At 40.5% G+C, this 18,736-nt stretch overlaps 1 protein-coding gene across 2 annotated transcripts in view; it reads left to right on the top strand.

Moving 5' to 3' along the window:
- ROR1 (receptor tyrosine kinase like orphan receptor 1) overlaps window positions 1-18,736 on the top strand; it is a 254,208-nt gene that overhangs the window by 218,478 nt on the left and 16,994 nt on the right. For both annotated transcript variants that reach the window (XM_065553974.1, XM_042859073.2), the window contains exons 5-7: window positions 12,680-12,807; window positions 14,057-14,374; window positions 15,335-15,580. In XM_065553974.1, the coding sequence (XP_065410046.1) occupies window positions 12,680-12,807; window positions 14,057-14,374; window positions 15,335-15,580 (692 nt within the window). The remainder of the gene's footprint in view (window positions 1-12,679; window positions 12,808-14,056; window positions 14,375-15,334; window positions 15,581-18,736) is intronic.

An 18,736-nucleotide genomic window follows, 5' to 3' on the forward strand; every position in this document is an offset into this window, starting at 1 on the left:
ATTTTATCCTATTTGATTAATCCTCAGAATCTTTGTATATTAGTTTTTCTTCTACATCCAGAATCTACCTTCCAACATAACCCTAAAATATCTTTGTCAAATAAAACATGAGCACTAGGAGTTTCCTGCCATTTTCATAACTGCAAGCACTTTCATAACTGCAGTTCATATTGAATCATGATGTAAGAAATCTGCCAGGAAAGATCCAAATACTATTACTAGTGCTGTTTCATAACCAGTTACAGCTGCTGCTCCACTGAGTAAGAACACAGTTGGCTACCATGTTCTGTGCCTCTCCTGCTTGCAAGAATGTGACTTCAGTTTCTAGAAAGAGTTTTAGTAGGGAAGAAATTATTGTAAAGCATTTAAGAGGAGTGAATCTCAGATGCTAGAATTCCAGCTGCAAAAATGTGTCAATATTTAAATCAAATGCATGAACACTAAATGTTTTTACCTGAGGATGTTACTGAGATTTTCTAGGAAGCTTTTTCTTTCTAGAAATGAATTATGTAGATAGAGGTACTGTAAAACTTTCTAACAGCGACAAAGAAAAACATACAGTAATTGCTAGTATATCCTTGCCAAGAGATTAATTGCGTAAGAAATATATTTTATTCAGCTTCCAGCACTGCCTTGCTTTCACTAGTAGAAAACACGTCAGCTCTCACCAGTGATGTTTATGTCTTTGCACAAACCTGCCTTTTTTCAGCAGAAAAACGCTCTAACGAGAAATGACTGCAGGTTGGGGGGAGGGAGTGAAATGTTAGGTAGAACTGAGTAATACTCAGAACATTATGCTGGTGAAACGGTAAGAAATGTAAGTGACTGTGTCACTGTGTTTGCACAGGGCCAAGTACAACGAAGGACCCAATCCTGATCTGTACCACTGTCCATTAAATAGCAATCTGAACTCACATTTATTTTTAGATGCTTTATTTGCCCATGCATCTGAGGCAACATTTTTAAGGTACCTATCAGTGTAATGTGCAACAGTCAGCAGCGAAGTAGAATAATAAAGAAGCCACCTGTCAAGGTAATATGTAAAATTCACTGAAGTTAGGAACCTGAGTATTCATTGGTACCATAGGACCCCCCATACATTAATGATGACAAAACAGCAACATTATTCATTCTTGTTATTGGTATCCCTCTGTTGTAGTTTTGTTTCCTGGACATTAAACCATAACTGCCTTGTGATTTTAAATGGGTTTCTAAACTGGAACAGAATATATTACCCCAGATATCACTTTCCCTGAAAGTGACATACAAGCCTGGACAATTCTTTTCCCTTTCCAAACTGAAATGCAACCCTGGCATTTCTGAAATATTGTTATGAAATAGGGCCAATATGTTCCCATTTTCTAAATTAGACACAAGTAACTGTTTTGTGCTCCTTTGGAAAGTATGAGAGAATATTATTCATCTGTTTGCTTTAATGGATTTCTGCCAAGTAAAAACATATAAATTTTATTTTATATAAAGTTGGAACAAGAATACAGATAAATTTTATGATGTGATTAATAATGTAAAGATAAATTATGCAGGATTAATCTGTATATATGGGTAAACTGTGCCATACATAATAATAAAAATAGCCCATCTGATTGCCCACACAAATAATTATATAGTTAAATGGAGCAAATTTCTCTTTTCCATTCTGTCATTTCTTACTATTTATTATGAACTCAGTTCCTCTAAAGCAAAATATCCCCAGTCTTGGGTCACATGTGTTCTGAAGTGTGTAACTTTTGGGAAATAAAATTAAGGACTAATTCTTAGTTACCCTCTATTCCCTCTTCTCCAAGGGAAAAGTGACAAATGCTTCAATTGGGACAACCCAAAGTTCAAGACTTTTGAGGGCTCAGATCCTGTGGTCCTCATACAGTCAAACCTCCCATCAGTTTTACTGTGAGTTTTGACTGCACTGGGAGGTTTGCCAATGTGAGGACTACAGGATCTGAGCTTTTAAAGTTCTTGAACTTTCTGTTGTCCCTCTTGAAATATTCTGCACTTTTCCCGGGGAGAAGTGGAGTCATAGAAAGTGAATTAGAACATTCAGTCATATGTTCTATTTTCCCATCAAGGCTCAGCTGCTTGATGTAAGTAACTCATATTAATGCCTGGGTCTGTTTAGTTTAGTGGTGCAGTAAGACAAAAATAATTCTTTAATTGTTTTTCTCTGTCAATAAACAGTGCCTCCAATTCGCAGATTTACAAGTGGAAAAAAAGCAAATAGACTATATTTAAGATTAAAGTCGTCCCATCTATCCACTTGGCATATCTCAGAGATAAATTCTGTTTCTTGTTTTTGCCCTCAAAACAGTTAAAAATGAAGCATTTTACTTTGCACATGTATTGTAGCTGTCTGTGTGTTTTTTGCACCATCGTTGTTGAATTTCACTAGCCATCATGTTGCCCATTCACCTACCTTTGTTACATGGTTCTGAGGTTCATCTCAGTTTCCTTTAATATAACCTATATAATTTAGTGCTATCTGCTCATTTGGCCATCTCAGTATTGGGAGCCCAGCTGTCTAATCTAACTAACCAATTACATATCCAAGCATTTACACCTTATTCATCACACTAGTATCTGAGCATCTTAAAAAACTTCTCAACACAATAATAGGCCTAGATTCCTCCTTACTTCTTCCAAGATCTTTGGGGTATTTTCTTCCATGTCTTTTCCTTCTCCTCTTCCACTTTTTAATCTTCAGGTACTGTCAGTAGCTTAAGTACATACGTTTTCTACCGTCATTAGTAATATGACAAAAATAACTGACCCTCTTATGCTGGTTTCTATGTTTTTTCTCTTAATGCATTGGAAATCAGTAGTCCACACACCAAAAAATAAATAAAAACAAATCCTGAACCCTCTAACTCCAGTTTCTCTATTGGGTTAGTAAATACATGTAAAGTTAACTCACATTAATGTCTTGATCTTAAAGCTACAACTATTGCTAAAGCAAATCCCTAGATCTAGTTCCTTGCATTAAATTTGCTGAAATTTCCTTGTTGCTGAAATTAATGACCATATGAAAAACAGTGTTTTATAGGAGGTGCTTTAATTGGAGTTTGGCAATTTCTGGTAATATAGAAAAGGACTGGAATAGACAAGGAAGTATTTAAAAAACTAGTTTTAAAATACAAATCTGGATCTGCAGTGACATTCATATTTCTAAAACAGAGTTGGCAGACTTGTTGGATAAAGTGAAGAGATAGCTAATTTAAATTCAGACTACGTCATTGAATAGAAAACAATAAATGGGGTGCTTAATATTGAGAACAGTTTGTCACTGAACCACTGAAAAAGTTGGATATTTCAGCCCATTTCTACTTAACTTATTTTCTGCTATCAGCACATTAACGGGGTTTGTCTGAGGCTACTAATAAAGGAGCAGTTGTTTCATGTCACAAGGTACACTAAAGGCCGTTTAAAAATTCCCAGTGGCATCACACTGCAACAAAAAGGCAGTGAGGTAGTTTTGGTTCAACAGAGCCATAGTGCAGTATGCTGAGCTGACAAAGAGCTTTCCAGTTATTTGTACCATTGGACTAACTTCTGTCCCAGTGCGCCAATACAAACTCATTGATTTCAGTAAGAGGAGAATTTGGCTCTATATCTTTTTCCATTCACCCTCCCCCTTTGATTTTTATTTTTTATTTTTATTTTTTTGTTACATTTTAAACCATATCACATCTCCATCTCAAATAAGAAATGACCCTTATGAAAAGCCTTTATTTATGGACTGCCTGTCTATGAGTGCCTGCTGCACTCAGTCCTTCTACTTTTTTTGGATGTTACTTACACAGGGTTCACCTGGAAAAGGGCCAGAAAGTTATAAGGACTGAATGGAACTGGAATCATTGGCAACTGAATAACCTTTTTAAGAAACAGCACCATAAATTCACATCACAAAGCACCTTTGCATTTTGACATCACAGTGATGAAGCTGAGCTAAGTTCGTGTTTAAACCCCGTGATGGATGGCTTTGTAGTCTGAAACCATTTTGCCTCTTTGAATGTGCCTTTTTATTCTTCATAAGACCCTTGTGTAAGGAGCCATAGCTTATAAGCGCCATTGGGCTTTGTTATCCTTCCTGTTTACATTTTTAATTTGTCAAACCCAGATGGAGTGAAACAGGATATCCCAAATAGGAGAAATTAGAGTAGGACAAAACTATAAAACATATTAACACTGGGAAAGCATCAGGAGCATCCCTTTGTGAGAAGCAAAGAGAGAAACTGAGAGTATGAAATATTCTGGATTGGTCATTTTCTGGTTTGGGGGCTTTATTTTGTATGTGTGTGTTGTGTTATTACATGGAAAGGCCTCAACTGGAGCATTGTATCCAGTTCTGGGCACCATATTGCAAGAAAGATATGGACTAATTGGAGATAGTCACAAGGAGGATGGTGAAAATTTGTTCTCCTTAACCTCTGACGATAGGACAAGAAGCAATGGACTTAAATTGCAGCCAGGGAGGTTTAGGTTGGACATTAGGAAAAACTTAAGTACTGGAACAAATTGCTGAGGAATCTCTAACAATGGAGGCTTTTAAGAACAGGTTAGACAAACACCTGTCAGGAATGGTCTAGTTATTACCTAGTCCTGCCTTGAGTGCAGGGGACTGGACTAGATGACCTATTGAGGTCCCTTCTAGTCCTACACTTCTATGATTATATGATTATATGATTACAGCAAAGGCAGTTAGTGCCCAAGATTGATATAAATGTTGCCAATGGAGAGAATTCTTTTTTTTTTTATCCAAAAATCAAAAGAAAACTAATGGGAAAAGAACAATCCCAAGAAAGTATAGTAATTTCTTTGCCAATGGTTCTCAGCCTTTTACATGCTGTGACCTTTCCCCAGGCCCATCTACTTGGAATATAGTCAGGACTACCCTCGTATCTACCAATATGGGGAGGGGGAAGATGGTTATGACCCCTTTGACATGTTTTCACAACTGTAAGCTTGCAAACCCATGCTTTGTGTGATGATCTTGTGTGGCAGTAGAGTAGGCAATGGAACATGTTGCATCGGCAACGTAAAGCCAAATTTCTCCTCTCTACTCAGTACTAGAGATATCAATTGCATGTTCTGCATTTGCTTTGCATTACTGGACTTCTGTCACCATCAGTAGGAATTCCATAAATGTAACAAGTGCAGAATATTCAAACGAAACCCATACTACAATTGAGAAATCTACAGTGCCGCTCAAAGTAGTGACTTTTACTCTTGGTCTTTTAAAATGAATGTGCATTTTTATTTAAATTAGAAAGGTGCAGGTCATTTTCAGAGATACTAATTGAGACATAAGGAATAATATGCAAGCAGCTATCTTTTGCAAGCTTTGTTCAATCAAATGTTACTGACACCTGAGTATAGTGTAAATTCAATAGAGGGTGCTCTTATATGTAGCTAAAAGTAATGACACATGGGAAACTCCAGCAGAATCCAAATGCAGTGGGAAAGTTCCAAGATAAACATCCATGCTTTTGCAAAAATATTAAAAGAACCAAATGAAAAAGAAATGGAAAGTAATTTTTTTAAAAATCACCTTACAGCAATGCAAGGATCATCTGTCAGTAGTTAAAGTTCAAGCCTTCCCTTTTACTCTCCTGCTCTAAACTGACATGTGAACAACATATAAGTTGCCATTGGTATATGGAGCACTGGAAGTAAGAGATGCAAAATCAACTATTTTTATGTATGTGCATGTGCAGCACCTAACACAATCAGACTCTGATCCTCTGAGTGCTACTGAAATATTAATAGTTTAAACTAATAAAAAAGAAATAGAGGTGAAAAGTACTTACTGTAAACGGACCTTTGTAACTTCTAAATGCCAAATAAGGTTAAAGGCTCTAATTCAGCAATGCACTTAAGCACATGCTTAGGTCCCATTGACTTTGATTTCAGTGGGATTTAAGCATGTGTATAAAGTTAAGATGTGCTCAAGTGCTTTGCTGAATCAGGTCTTAAAGGTCTGATCCATCTCCCATTGAAGCCAGGATCCATTCTATTGCTTTTCATGGTAATTGGAGATCAGGCCTCAGAAACATATTAACATTTAAATAGTGAAGCAGTGATTAGATTACCAAAAAGGGTTTGAAATACGTAGAACCTGTAGTATATAAAATGAATTGGTGATCTCAGTCCTGTTCCTAGTGAACAGATATCTGTGTCTTAAAGCCAGCCATCACAACTTCTCGGTCCCTTCTCGGTCAGGGGTGGGACTGGGTTTGGGAAATGTGCATTGAACAGCCAGTGTGGTCTTTGTTCCATGGCTAAATAAATAGCTTCAGTTCCCAGGAATGTTGACACTGCACCTTTCCCCAAAGATAAGCTCCCTTCGGTCACAATTGAATAAGCTATAACTTTCCATACTCCATAATGTAACATATAATTTTTGTTTAAGTGAAAGAAGTTGGCTGGAACATACAGATCCATAAAGCATAATAAAGTATTACCAGGATCTAATCAAGAGTCCAGTTTTGAACTGTTAATGGTAGTCGATATAATAGATATGCATGTCATAGTCCATTAACTCGCAGGGCTTCTCTTGCACTATCTCAGTTCACCCCACCTCCCCTTAGGCTGGGGGCTCTCAAAATGAAGTCCAGGTGGTTTTATAATCCTCTCTTTTTTTTCTTTACCAGGGATGTGTCTGTCAGATTTCAATACTCCTATTTCTTTCAATTGATTTACTCCACTGCCCTTTTACTGAAGCTCATTTCCAAAATATTGCAAAATAGTGCATGCACCGTTTGAGCTACTAATCCTGTTTTGTCTAAATGAATTCTCCTCTGGTCGCCAACATCCAGAGGGAGGGCCTTTTGGATCCAGTCTGTTCCCTTTATCTGTAACCTTTATATACCTAAAGATTAACTCTTTCTTAAAATCCTGTACCTCAGGGCATTGCCAACAGATAGAAATGTGTGTCCGTACTCCCTATTCATTCACATTCCTTTCAGCATTCAGCCACTTACATTGGGTTACATTTTCTTTAGTACAAGAGTGAATTTGAGAGTGAGGTGGAGCAGCCTTGTTAATAAAACTTTTCTTTGGCTATGAACTGAAGTAGTTTATACATCCATCAGATTTCTTTCTGGTTGTATGTCTCATTGCAATGCTTTATCACCTTCAAAAGGACTTGCTAACTTATCTAGTCCCTAGGTAAACTCCAGTATAAACTAGAAATATGTATGATCTGATGGAGAATTCACCAGGAAAATCACCTCTAGTGTCCAAAATAGATATTTGTTTCTTTCAGTCCAGGTTCTAAATTATATTCTTTCTTTAGTTCTTCAAAAGTTAGCAGAGAGTCCGATGTGTAGAAAGAATAGTAAATATGGCAGGCGACCAGCTTGGCTTAACAGTGAAATCCTTGCTGATCTTAAACACAAAAAAGAAGCTTACAAGAAGTGGAAGATTGGACAAATGACCAGGGAGGAGTATAAAAATATTGCTCAGGCATGCAGGAGTGAAATCAGGAAGGCCTAATCACACTTGGAGTTGCAGCTAGCAAGGGATGTTAAGAGTAACAAGAAGGGTTTCTTCAGGTATGTTAGCAACAAGAAGGTGGTCAAGGAAAGTGTGGGCCCCTTACTGAATGGGGGAGGCAATCTAGTGACAAAGGACCTGGAAAAAGCTAATGTAGTCAATGGTTTTTTTGCCTCTGTCTTCATGAACAAAGTCAGCTCCCAGACCGCTGCACTGGGCAGTACAGCATGGGGAGGAGGTGACCAGCCCTGTGTGGAGAAAAGTGGTTCAGGACTATTTAGAAAAGCTGGATGAGCACAAGTCCATGGGGCCGGATGCGCTGCATCCGAGGGTGCTAAAGGAGTTGGCGGATGTGATTGCAGAACCATTGGCCATTATCTTTGAAAACTCATGGCGATCGGGGGAGGTCCCGGATGACTGGAAAAAGGCTAATGTAGTGCCTCATCTTTAGAAAAGGGAAGAAGGAGGATCCGGGGAACTACAGGCCAGTCAGCCTCACCTCAGTTCCTGGAAAAATCATGGAGCAGGTCCTCAAGGAATCAATTTTGAAGCACTTAGAGGAGAGGAAAGTGATCAGGAACAGTCAGCATGGATTCACCAAGGGCAAGTCATGCCCGACTAACCTAATTGCCTTCTATGAGGAGATAACTGGCTCTGTGGATGAGGGGAAAGCAGTGGACGTGTTATTCCTTGACTTTAGCAAAGCTTTTGATATGATCTCCCACAGTATTCTTGCCAGCAAGTTAAAGAAGTATGGGCTGGATGAATGGACTATAAATTGGATAGAAAGCTGGCTAGATCATCGGGCTCAACGGGTAGTGATCAATAGCTCCATGTCTAGTTGGCAGCCGGTATCAAGCGGAGTGCCCCAAGGGTCGGTCCTGGAGCCGGTTTTGTTCAATATCTTCATTAATGATCTGGAGGATGGCATGGATTGCACCCTCAGCAATTTTGCAGATGACACTATACTGGGAGGAGTGGTAAATACGCTGGAGGGTTAGGATAGGATAGAGAGGGACCTAGACAAATTAGAGGTTAGGGCCAAAAGAAATCTGATGAAGTTCAACAAGGACAAGTGCAGAGTCCTGCACTTAGGACAGAAGAATCCCATCCACTGCTACAGACTAGAGACCGAGTGGCTAGGCAGCAGTTCTGCAGAAAAGGACCTAGGGGTACAATGGACGAGAAGCTGGATATGAGTCAACAGTGTGCCCTTGTTGTCAAGAAGGCTAACGGCATTTTGGGCTGTATAAGTAGGAGCATTGCCAGCAGATTGAGGGATGTGATCATTCCCCTCTATTCAACATTGGGGGAGGGATAGCTCAGTGGTTTGAGCATTGCCCTGCTAAACCCAGGGTTGTGAGTTCAATCCTTGAGGGGACCACTTAGGGATCTAGGGCAAAATCAGTACTTGGTCCTGCTAGTGAAGGCAGGGGGCTGGACTCAATGACCTTTCAAGGTCCCTTCCAGTTCTAGGAGATAGGATATCTCCATTAATTATTATATTATTAATTATTATTATTGGTGAGGCCTCATCTGGAGTACTGTGTAGTTTTGGACCCCACACTACAAGAAGGATGTGGAAAAATTGGAAAGAGTCCAGCGGAGGGCAACAAAAATGAATAGAGGGCTGGAACATGATTTATGAGGAGAAGCTGAGGGGACTGGGATTATTTAGTCTGCAGAAGAGAAGAATGAGGGGGGATTTGATAGCTGCTTTCAGCTACCTGAAAGGGGGTTCCAAAGAGGATGGATCTAGACTGTTCTCAGTGGTACCAGATGATAGAACAAGGAGTAATGGTCTCAAGTTGCAGTAGGGGAGGTTTAGGTTGGATATTAGGAAAAACTTTTTCACTAGGAGGGTGGTGAAGCACTGGAATGGGTTACCTAGGGAGGTGGTGGAATCTCCTTCCTTAGAGGTTTTTAAGGTCAGGCTTGACAAAGCCCTAGCTGGAATGATTTAGTTGGGGATTGGTCCTGCTTTGAGCAGGGGGTTGGACTAGATGACTTCCTGAGGTCCCTACCAACCCTGATATTCTATGATTCTATGATTTTCGAAAGTACATAAGTGCCCTAGGACTCCAAGGGCTAGATTTTTAAAGGTATTTAAGTGCTGAAAGATGCAGACATCTAGTGGGATTTTTAAAAGCGTTTAGCTCCCACAGAAAACAAAGGGAGTTAGATGCCTAGGTGCTTTTGAAAATCCCACTAGGTGCCTCTCGGCACCTTCAGGTGTCTGGATTTATTAATATAACGATAAGAGGTGAAACACCAGCTGAGCCTTTCTCACCACGCTTCTATATTTTTACTGTGAGACAGAGCATGTGAGTTGTAATTTTATTTCTAATAGAAAAAGAACAAAGCATGAAAAATGTCATTAATTGTAGCTTTTATAACTCTTCACGTGCCAGGCATGCTTAAGCAACACAACTGTTCAATCTCTTTGCAGCCATCTCTCCATGAAGCTGAATCTGTAGGCCCAGTAATTTTAAATAAGGGAGAGCATCTCCTCAATTCCCTCCCTTCCTTCACAGTTACTCATTACTTAATTTGATTTGTGGCTTCTCATGTCTCCATGTGAATGTAGAAAGCCTGCTGTGTTCATCCACAGACATCACTGTGTCGGGATAGTTACTAGAAAGTGCTGAAAAATATATGGGGTGGCCTGAAAGATGCCTGAGGCCACCTCCATTTTAATCCTATTAACTCCCCCAGGTCACTGTGCAAGACATTGGGCAATCTAGGTAATAAGTTGTGCATACAAGTGGAAGACATCAAGGAGTCAAGTTGTAATTTGTAAAAAGAAGAACAGGAGTACTTGTGGCACCTTAGAGACTAACAAATTTATTAGAGCATAAGCTTTCGTGGACTACAGCCCACTTCTTCGGATGCATATAGAATGGAACATATATTGAGGAGATATATATACACACATACAGAGAGCATAAACAGGTGGGAGTTGTCTTACCAACTCTGAGAGGCCAATTAATTAAGAGAAAAAAAACTTTTGAAGTGATAATCAAGATAGCCCAGTACAGACAGTTTGATAAGAAGTGTGAGCATACTTACAAGGGGAGATAGAATCAATGTTTGTAATGGCTCAGCCATTCCCAGTCCTTATTCAAACCGGAGTTGATTGTGTCTAGTTTGCATATCAATTCTAGCTCAGCAGTCTCTTGTTGGAGTCTGTTTTTGAAGTTTTTCTGTTGTAATATAGCCACCCGCAGGTCTGTCACTGAATGACCAGACAGGTTAAAGTGTTCTCCCACTGGTTTTTGAGTATTTTGATTCCTGATGTCAGATTTGTGTCCATTAATTCTTTTGCGTAGAGACTGTCCGGTTTGGCCAATGTACATGGCAGAGGGGCATTGCTGGCACATGATGGCATATATCACATTGGTAGATGTGCAGGTGAACGAGCCCCTGATGGTATGGCTGATGTAATTTGTAATTTGTAAGTTGTAATTTGTATTTCCAAGCACTTGCATCCAGTGTCTGTGGGGAAGAGGAGAAAAGTATCTTTGCATGATCTGTGTGTTGAGGTCTCTGTATAAATGCTACAAAAACAACAAGGAGTCTGGTGGCACCTTAAAGACTAACAGATTTATTTGGGCATAAGCTTTCGTGAGTAAAAACCTCACTTCTTCGGATGCATAGAGTGAAAGTTACAGATGCAGGCATTATATACTGACACATGGAGAGCGGGGAGTTACTTCACAAGTGGAGAACCAGTGTTGACAGAGCCAATTCAATCAGGGTGGATGTAGTCCACTCCCAATAATAGATGAGGAGGTGTCAATTCCAGGAGAGGAAAAGCTGCTTCTGTAGTGAGCCAGCCACTCCCAGTCCCTATTCAAGCCCAGATTAATGGTGTTGAATTTGCAAATGAATTTTAGTTCTGCTGTTTCTCTTTGAAGTCTGTTTCTGAAGTTTTTTTGTTCAATGATAGTGACTTTTAAATCTGTAATAGAATGACCAGGGAGATTGAAGTGTTCACTTACTGGCTTATGTATGTTACCATTCCTGATGTCCGATTTGTGTCCATTTATTCTTTTGCGGAGGGACTGTCCGGTTTGGCCATGTATAAATGCTCTATCCATCTTTGCAAGCCTTCCTCCAACATCAGATTTTCTCAAAATGTGAAATCAAAAGGGCCACACAATGCATCTAAGTGCTTTTTCCACATCAAGTGACCCACACAGCCTCTCCCTGATTCCTTCCGAAAAGGAATTGCATTACATGCCTATTATTAGCTGTTGATTCTCTGTTCAAACTAAACAGTGTCTGGTCCCTTTGTCTGAGGTTTGGTAACTTCCTTTCCTAGTCTTGTTTGAGGAATATTGGCAAATATTTTCACATCTGTATTTATGTATTAAATGCCTAAATACAAAGTAATTAATGAAGCAAATGTGTCTGTGGGGCTCCCATTCTAGCTCTTGCTCTGTTTTATGAACAATTTTATAGCATTTGCTAAATGTGGAAGGAGCTCCTCCCCATATATACATATTAACTATGAGTGCTCAGAGGGCTATGATGTTTTACACACCCTTCTGTTTCTTTCTCTGTCCAACGTTACTTTTACTGCTGCATTTAGGTTCAAATGATTAAAGTAGAAGATTTGGAAAATGCTTTCCCAACATCACAGTTTAAGTAGTAGAAAGAGCATCTCTGTTATTTAAATGATTTTTTTCAACCAATCCCAGTTTGCTCTTCCGATTGTGACTGGATATCATTTCCAGAATACAGTCTTTCCCTAATGTAGAATTCATACACTTAAGACAACATGAGCCTGGGTTTTGACTGACCTGTAATATTGTGTTACCTGCATTCACAAAGATTAAAGGATAAATGTGTATGTTCCGTGTATTTCACTCTGTGATGCTTTTTCAGGATATTGAAAACCACCAACAGAATCTTTTACCATTATATTCAACCAGGGTATGAAGTCTGTGCAATGTCCTCTGCACCACCTAAATACCATTTAATCCTTTAACACAGTCTTAAGTGGTGTGGCAGGCCATATCCGGGCTCTCTGCACTACCAGACAAACATAGTAGAACCCTCAAAAATATCTATAATAATATAAATGTGAACTCCCTCTAGTGACTTTTGGCTACCGATTCCATTTAAAATATGTTGTGTTTTAGCCTTTTGTGTGTATGATTGTTTTTAGTGACGAGTATGAAGAGGATGGTTTTTGCCAGCCATACAGAGGGATTGCTTGTGCAAGATTTATTGGGAATCGAACAATTTATATGGAGTCTCTACATATGCAGGGTGAAATAGAAAATCAGATTACAGGTAGGTAAAGCATGATGCCCCTAGCTCTCAAAAATACATACCTTTTTCCAGAGAACTGCTACAGTCTCTTGCCACTAACATTATTTTTTCCTTATATCCTCTTTTGTTACCTTCCCACTTGCTGTGGAGTTTCGCCACAGCAAAACCTAATCCGGATTGGTATATAGCATGTTTTCAGTGGAATGGGTCACATCAAATATGCACAGCTTTTTAATATGCTGTATGTCTCTGCTGATTGGCTTCCACACACACACACACACACACACACACACGCGGTATGGCTCACATCTGGTCTATCTTGTGCTGTGATCCCAGCATATTTTAAAAGCTAAGCAAGGCCAAGCTGGGTCATTACTTGGTTGAGAGACTGTTGAGGAAAACCCCAGGTACTGAAGAAGGCTGTGTAAGTAATTCAACAGGTGGCATTCTTGCCTCTGACTTAGTAAGGAACCGATGCCCCAGCACTGTGTGAGGGAACTGCCCTGTGTGCGACGGGACATAAAACAAAGATCTTGATCTCTTGTAAAGACTTCATGGTACTTTCCCACAATTTTAGGTGTATTGCCCATGGCCAGATTCCAGCCAAGCTAATGACTTTCCAGTGGTCTAAAATTCTCCTGTGGTTTCAATTGGATAGTGTGCTTGACATCTTTCCATAAAGTGTTATGCAGTGTTGCCATGCGCTGTTAAAACATTGCATCACAGCAGTGATGGAAATGTTCCTTAAATATACAGCAGTTCATACACGCTATCGGTTTGTTTATAAAGTGATTTGGGATCCTTTGGGATGAAGGATGCAATATATAAATGTACAATATTTTTGTTGTTATGCATTCTGTAGAACCTGCTGCTCTTACCTATCCGGTAAAAGTAATCCAAGAAACAAAATATTTAGACAACTTTACGAACTATCTGGGGAAAAAAGCAAATAAAAATAAAATTTAATTTGTAGTTTTGAGACAGCTTAAAATCAATGCAATGTTGACACCAAATGTAATTTATTTTTCACTGAAATGAACATTATATCAACTTTTAAAATAATTGTTATCCTGTATTTCTAGAATGTGCATTTGTCCCCGCTGGAATTTAGTGTTCTGAAATAATAGTTATTACTGTAATTGCTGAGAAAATGAGTTTGTTCTTCTTACTTTAGTAACTTGCCATTGTCAAATGTGTACAAAGTATGGATTATACTGTTGAGCCTAAAACTTCTGTCATGTTAAATAAAATCCTTTTGTGTGTTTTACAGCTGCCTTCACTATGATTGGCACTTCCAGTCACTTATCTGATAAATGCTCCCAGTTTGCCATTCCTTCTTTGTGCCACTATGCTTTCCCATACTGTGATGAGACCTCACCAGCCCCAAAACCCCGAGATCTATGCCGTGATGAATGTGAAATTCTGGAAAATGTCCTTTGTCAGACAGAGTATATTTTTGCAAGGTCCAATCCTATGATTCTGATGAGATTAAAGCTGCCAAACTGTGAAGATCTTCCTCAGCCAGATAGCCCGGAAGCTGTAAATTGTATCCGGATTGGAATCCCCATGGCAGATCCTATAAATAAAAGTAAGTGAAAGTTGCTGTGCAAGAAGTAAGTAAGTAAGTGAAAGTTGCTGTGCAAGAATTATCAGGTCAGCATGTGAAGGTTTTATCTAATCACTCTCTGCCCCCAAATGGGTTAGTCATGAACTCTGAAAACTCACAATCATTATAGTCTTGCATCAAGTTGGTGGAAGACTGAGCTGGTTATTCCAGAACCCACAGAAACTCGCAATAACTTTTTCAATATTTACTTAAATTGCCTCTGGATTTACACTACTAGCAGTTTATTGGCTTCAGATTTTTTTGGAAAAAAAAAAAAGAACTAACAAAAAGGATGGTTTCACTTGTAACATTTTAAGATCAGTAAACATCTAAGATCCCGGTCCTGCAACCCTTACACATGTAAGACGTCCTTGCCACAGTAGTTCAATATATTCTAATGGTACTGCTGGTGTGATTAAGGACAAGTCAACATGATTAAGGCTCACGGGATCAGGTCCATGACTGTACTTGCCTAAGATGTTGTTCTAAGGCATAACTACAGGCATTGACAGGAGCGCACTCTTGGGCACTGAGTTACTGCAATATCAAATGTTTGTGTCGAAAATAATAAATATTTATTTATTTATTGTGTCCTACGTATTCTTTACCTTTATATTAAAATAATTAATGTGATTCAGATTCCCACTGTAGGCTTGACTCTTCTTATGTATTTTTTATTAAAAATACTCAGAGTAAGCTGTTTTCATTACTAAAGCATAAGCTTTAAATCCTCCCAGGAATGTGAATGCAAGGCAGGCCAAGTGTTACAGCCACAACAAATTGGGACCCCTTACTCCTTGAATTTGGTTTCCAGGCCCCAGGTCTGCAGAATTGTGCTTAGTCTCCAGGAGGTTAATTATGCACTCCTAGATCAACTCGTAGTCAGTATGTATGGTAGCATTCTGACTCGCTGCAATCAACTATTGCTTTAATGTTTTTCAGATCACAAATGTTACAACAGTACTGGAGTAGATTACCGTGGGACCGTCAGTGTGACAAAGTCTGGACGTCAGTGCCAGCCATGGAACTCTCAGTATCCGCACACACATACCTTCACCGCCATCAGATACCCAGAGTTAAACGGGGGCCATTCCTATTGTCGAAATCCAGGGAATCAGAAGGAAGCGCCATGGTGCTTTACCTTAGATGAAAATTTGAAGTCTGAGCTTTGTGACATCCCAGCATGTGGTAAATACTGAACCATCCCATTTTATTTCTAATTGTTTTTTAAAGGGGAAACATTGGAATTACTTTATTGAAGGAAAAAGTGTAACATTTGTCTGATCCATACAGTTGTGCCCCATCACATACATTCTGTGTAGCTGTGCACAGAACGCTTTTGTTGTGTCTGGAAAGGGAGCTCTGGTAAAGAAGACTACATGCAGTGTTTGTACCTAAAGCCACAGCATCTGAAACAGGAAATTCCCCAACAAGGGAAACCTTACAGTTCTTACCTGTGCATCTGGTAAGCAACTGAAGCAACAGCATGAAAATATTTTATTAGGAAAGGTTGTAAAGCTTAAACCTCCTCAATGAAGTAGAAGTGTTTCTAGCATGTCATGTGTTCTACATTTTCAAAGTAATCGTTAAAATTAATATCACTTCTTAGTGAAGTAGAATTGGCTTTGTTGGCACTGATCCTAAATGCATTATAAAATTGTTTCCCTTTGATTTATTTTTAATCATTTTAATAAATGCAAACCTAGCTTAATACAGTTCAGCCTTTGTTTTAAAAAAAGGGGAGGGGTTGCAAAACACTTGTCAGCTGGGTTTTGGTTTTGATTTTGTAAAACTTCAGCACCTGGATTTAGGTTTTACAAACTCAAGGTTAGCTGAGATCCAGGTCTCATTTTATCTGAACTCCTGATATTTGGAGGGAGTGGGAGGAAGATCTGAATAAATAGTTTCCATTTTATTAAGTCTTCATTAAAACTAATAATACAGATATTCTGTAAAGAAGAGAACACTGCTACTTGTGGATACATGTTGGAAAATGCAGCTAGCAATGAGCCTTATGACAATAGACTTTTGTTCTGGTAATTTGTGCTGAAAGGTTTCATGCAAATGATTATGTTGCACACAAGTGATGGCAATAATGATAACTTGCCCCTTGGAAGTGAGGTGCTTTTTCATGTTCAGTAGCCAATCTTGAGTTTAAATTAATTTTGATTCTGGTTACGAACATTTATTAAATCAGACTATCTTGTGGATCGTATGCATTCTGGGTCTGATCCAAAGCACATTTAAGTAAGTGGAAAGATTTCCAATGACTCCAATGGGCTTTGCCTCAGGTTCATACTGAGATTTTTTGTTAAAAAGGGAACATGTACATTACATAGTCAAAACTGTCTCTCTTAATAGTTGTAATGCCCTGTGTTGAATTCATCTGGTGGCTAGCAGACCATTCTCTGGGAGGATTGCAAGAGTCTGGAACTTGCTCCCTTCTAGTCTGAAATAGACCAAATTTGGTGACTTCTAGGGTACACTATAAAAGACGTCTGGTTGATAGGGTCTAAGGAGAAGGCTGAGGTTGTGCTTCCTAGAAGATGAAGGGGTAGGTGTCTGGCTGGCCTGCCCACAAAATTCCTGTGGAAAGATTTTAATGCTGCTAAGGTTTAATTGTATTTACTGCATGATTAATGATATTAGGGTGTCTAGATCCTGAGACGGGGTCCCTATTTAAAATCTAAATAAATAGAATCCTATTAGGTGGCTGGTTGTGTAGTTAAAGGTGCAATTGTTAGGAGCTGTTCTGCATTTTGAAAATGTAAAGAGCTGTTACTAAGCTCTTTTTGTACTTGCTGAAAAAGCCAATTCAGGCACATTTTAAAAATATCTTACACTGCACCTAATTGGGACCTTCTTAATTGGGAAACTGACTTAATTGGGATGTCTCCCAGGGAACCAATTTAAGCCTAATGAGGCTTCATGGTAGTGATTGCTGCTTAATAGGAATGGTAATTCCACTTGATTGGGACACTGCAGGGGATGAACCGGTGCCTAGGCCTCTGTGTGTTTGTCTCCTGTTGGTTCTAACCGGTGCTTAAAGTGGTCTGAAAAAAGTGTTGGGGGGGGGGGTGAAGAGGTCTATCATCACCGTGACATCTGCCCATCCCCCTGCACAACAATTAACATCCCCCCAACTCCAAATCAATCCTGCCACCCATCAGTTCTGCCCCCACATCTGTTCTGTCCCACTGCCACCTCACCTCCACTCCTCCGTCAGCTCCTGGGGCTTTTAATCCCCTCTTTCCCAGGCTGGGGAGGGGCTGCAAGAGTTCCTTCTCCCCCTTCCCAGGCCGGGTGCTGCAAGGGGGGAGGAGGAGAGGCGCTATCCCCTTGCTCACCTCACAGGAGGGAAGGGGAGGGAGGAGGGAGTGGAGCTACCCTGAGCTGCTGGGCTCTTTCTGCTGCCTCCTCCCCTCCCGTGAGAACGGCTTGGGCTTCTAAGGGGAAGGAGGAGAGCTCTGCCTGCTTCCTGCAGCAGCTCCAATTGGTTGCTCTTCCCCAGGAGAGGTGGGCAAGTGGGGAAAGCAGCCACACCCAGGTGCCCCCCCCTTTAGCAACAGGCACCCCTTTAGCAACCCTGCTTGCTTTTTGGCCATTTTATTTCCCAGGTCTGCGACCCGTTGTGAGCGGCCCGCTTCAGCTGTCACATATGCAGCAGTTGATAAAGCCTGTGATGTCTTTTGCAGACAAATCTGTGGTGTGGGACAATAATCCAAGTGCGAGGCTGTGGAGAGACAAGTGTAGGAAGCCTTGCCAGAGGATTGGGGGGAAGGGCTGGGTATATAGGCACCGGTGTGGAATAGCATGAAAGGACACATGAGGCAAAGTGTGGTAGAGACTTCCTTAATGCAGTTGTGAGGGGAAGCAGGGACCAGAGGTGCCGACTTTCTGATTTCCACAGAGGTGCTTGACCCCGCCCCCGCTCCACCCCTTCCCCCAAGGCCCCACCCCATCTCTTACTGCCCCCCAACCCTCTCCTCCCGCCCCATTCCGCCCCCTCCCCTGAGAGTGCCCCACCCTCACTCCGCCTCTTCCTGCCCCCCTCCTCTCTCTCCCCCCCAGCACCTCCTGTCCGCCCCTGAACAACTGATCAGCGGCGTGCGGGAAGTGCTGTGGGGGACGGAGAGGAGCTGATCAGCGGGGCCCACCAGTGGGTGCTGAGCACCCACCATTTTTTTTCCAGGGGTGCTCCGGGGCTGGCGCACCCATGGAGTCAGCGCCTATGACAGGGACAGTTGCAGTCCTTGTACTAGGTGGGAGCTTCCTAGCAGTCCTGGAAGTCATTACCAAAGGAAGGGATGAGGCTGTGGATCAAGCCACCCCTTACCAGTCCAT

Source organism: Chrysemys picta, chromosome 8, assembly GCF_011386835.1.
Source record: "Chrysemys picta bellii isolate R12L10 chromosome 8, ASM1138683v2, whole genome shotgun sequence".
NCBI classification, from domain to species: Eukaryota; Metazoa; Chordata; order Testudines; family Emydidae; genus Chrysemys; species Chrysemys picta.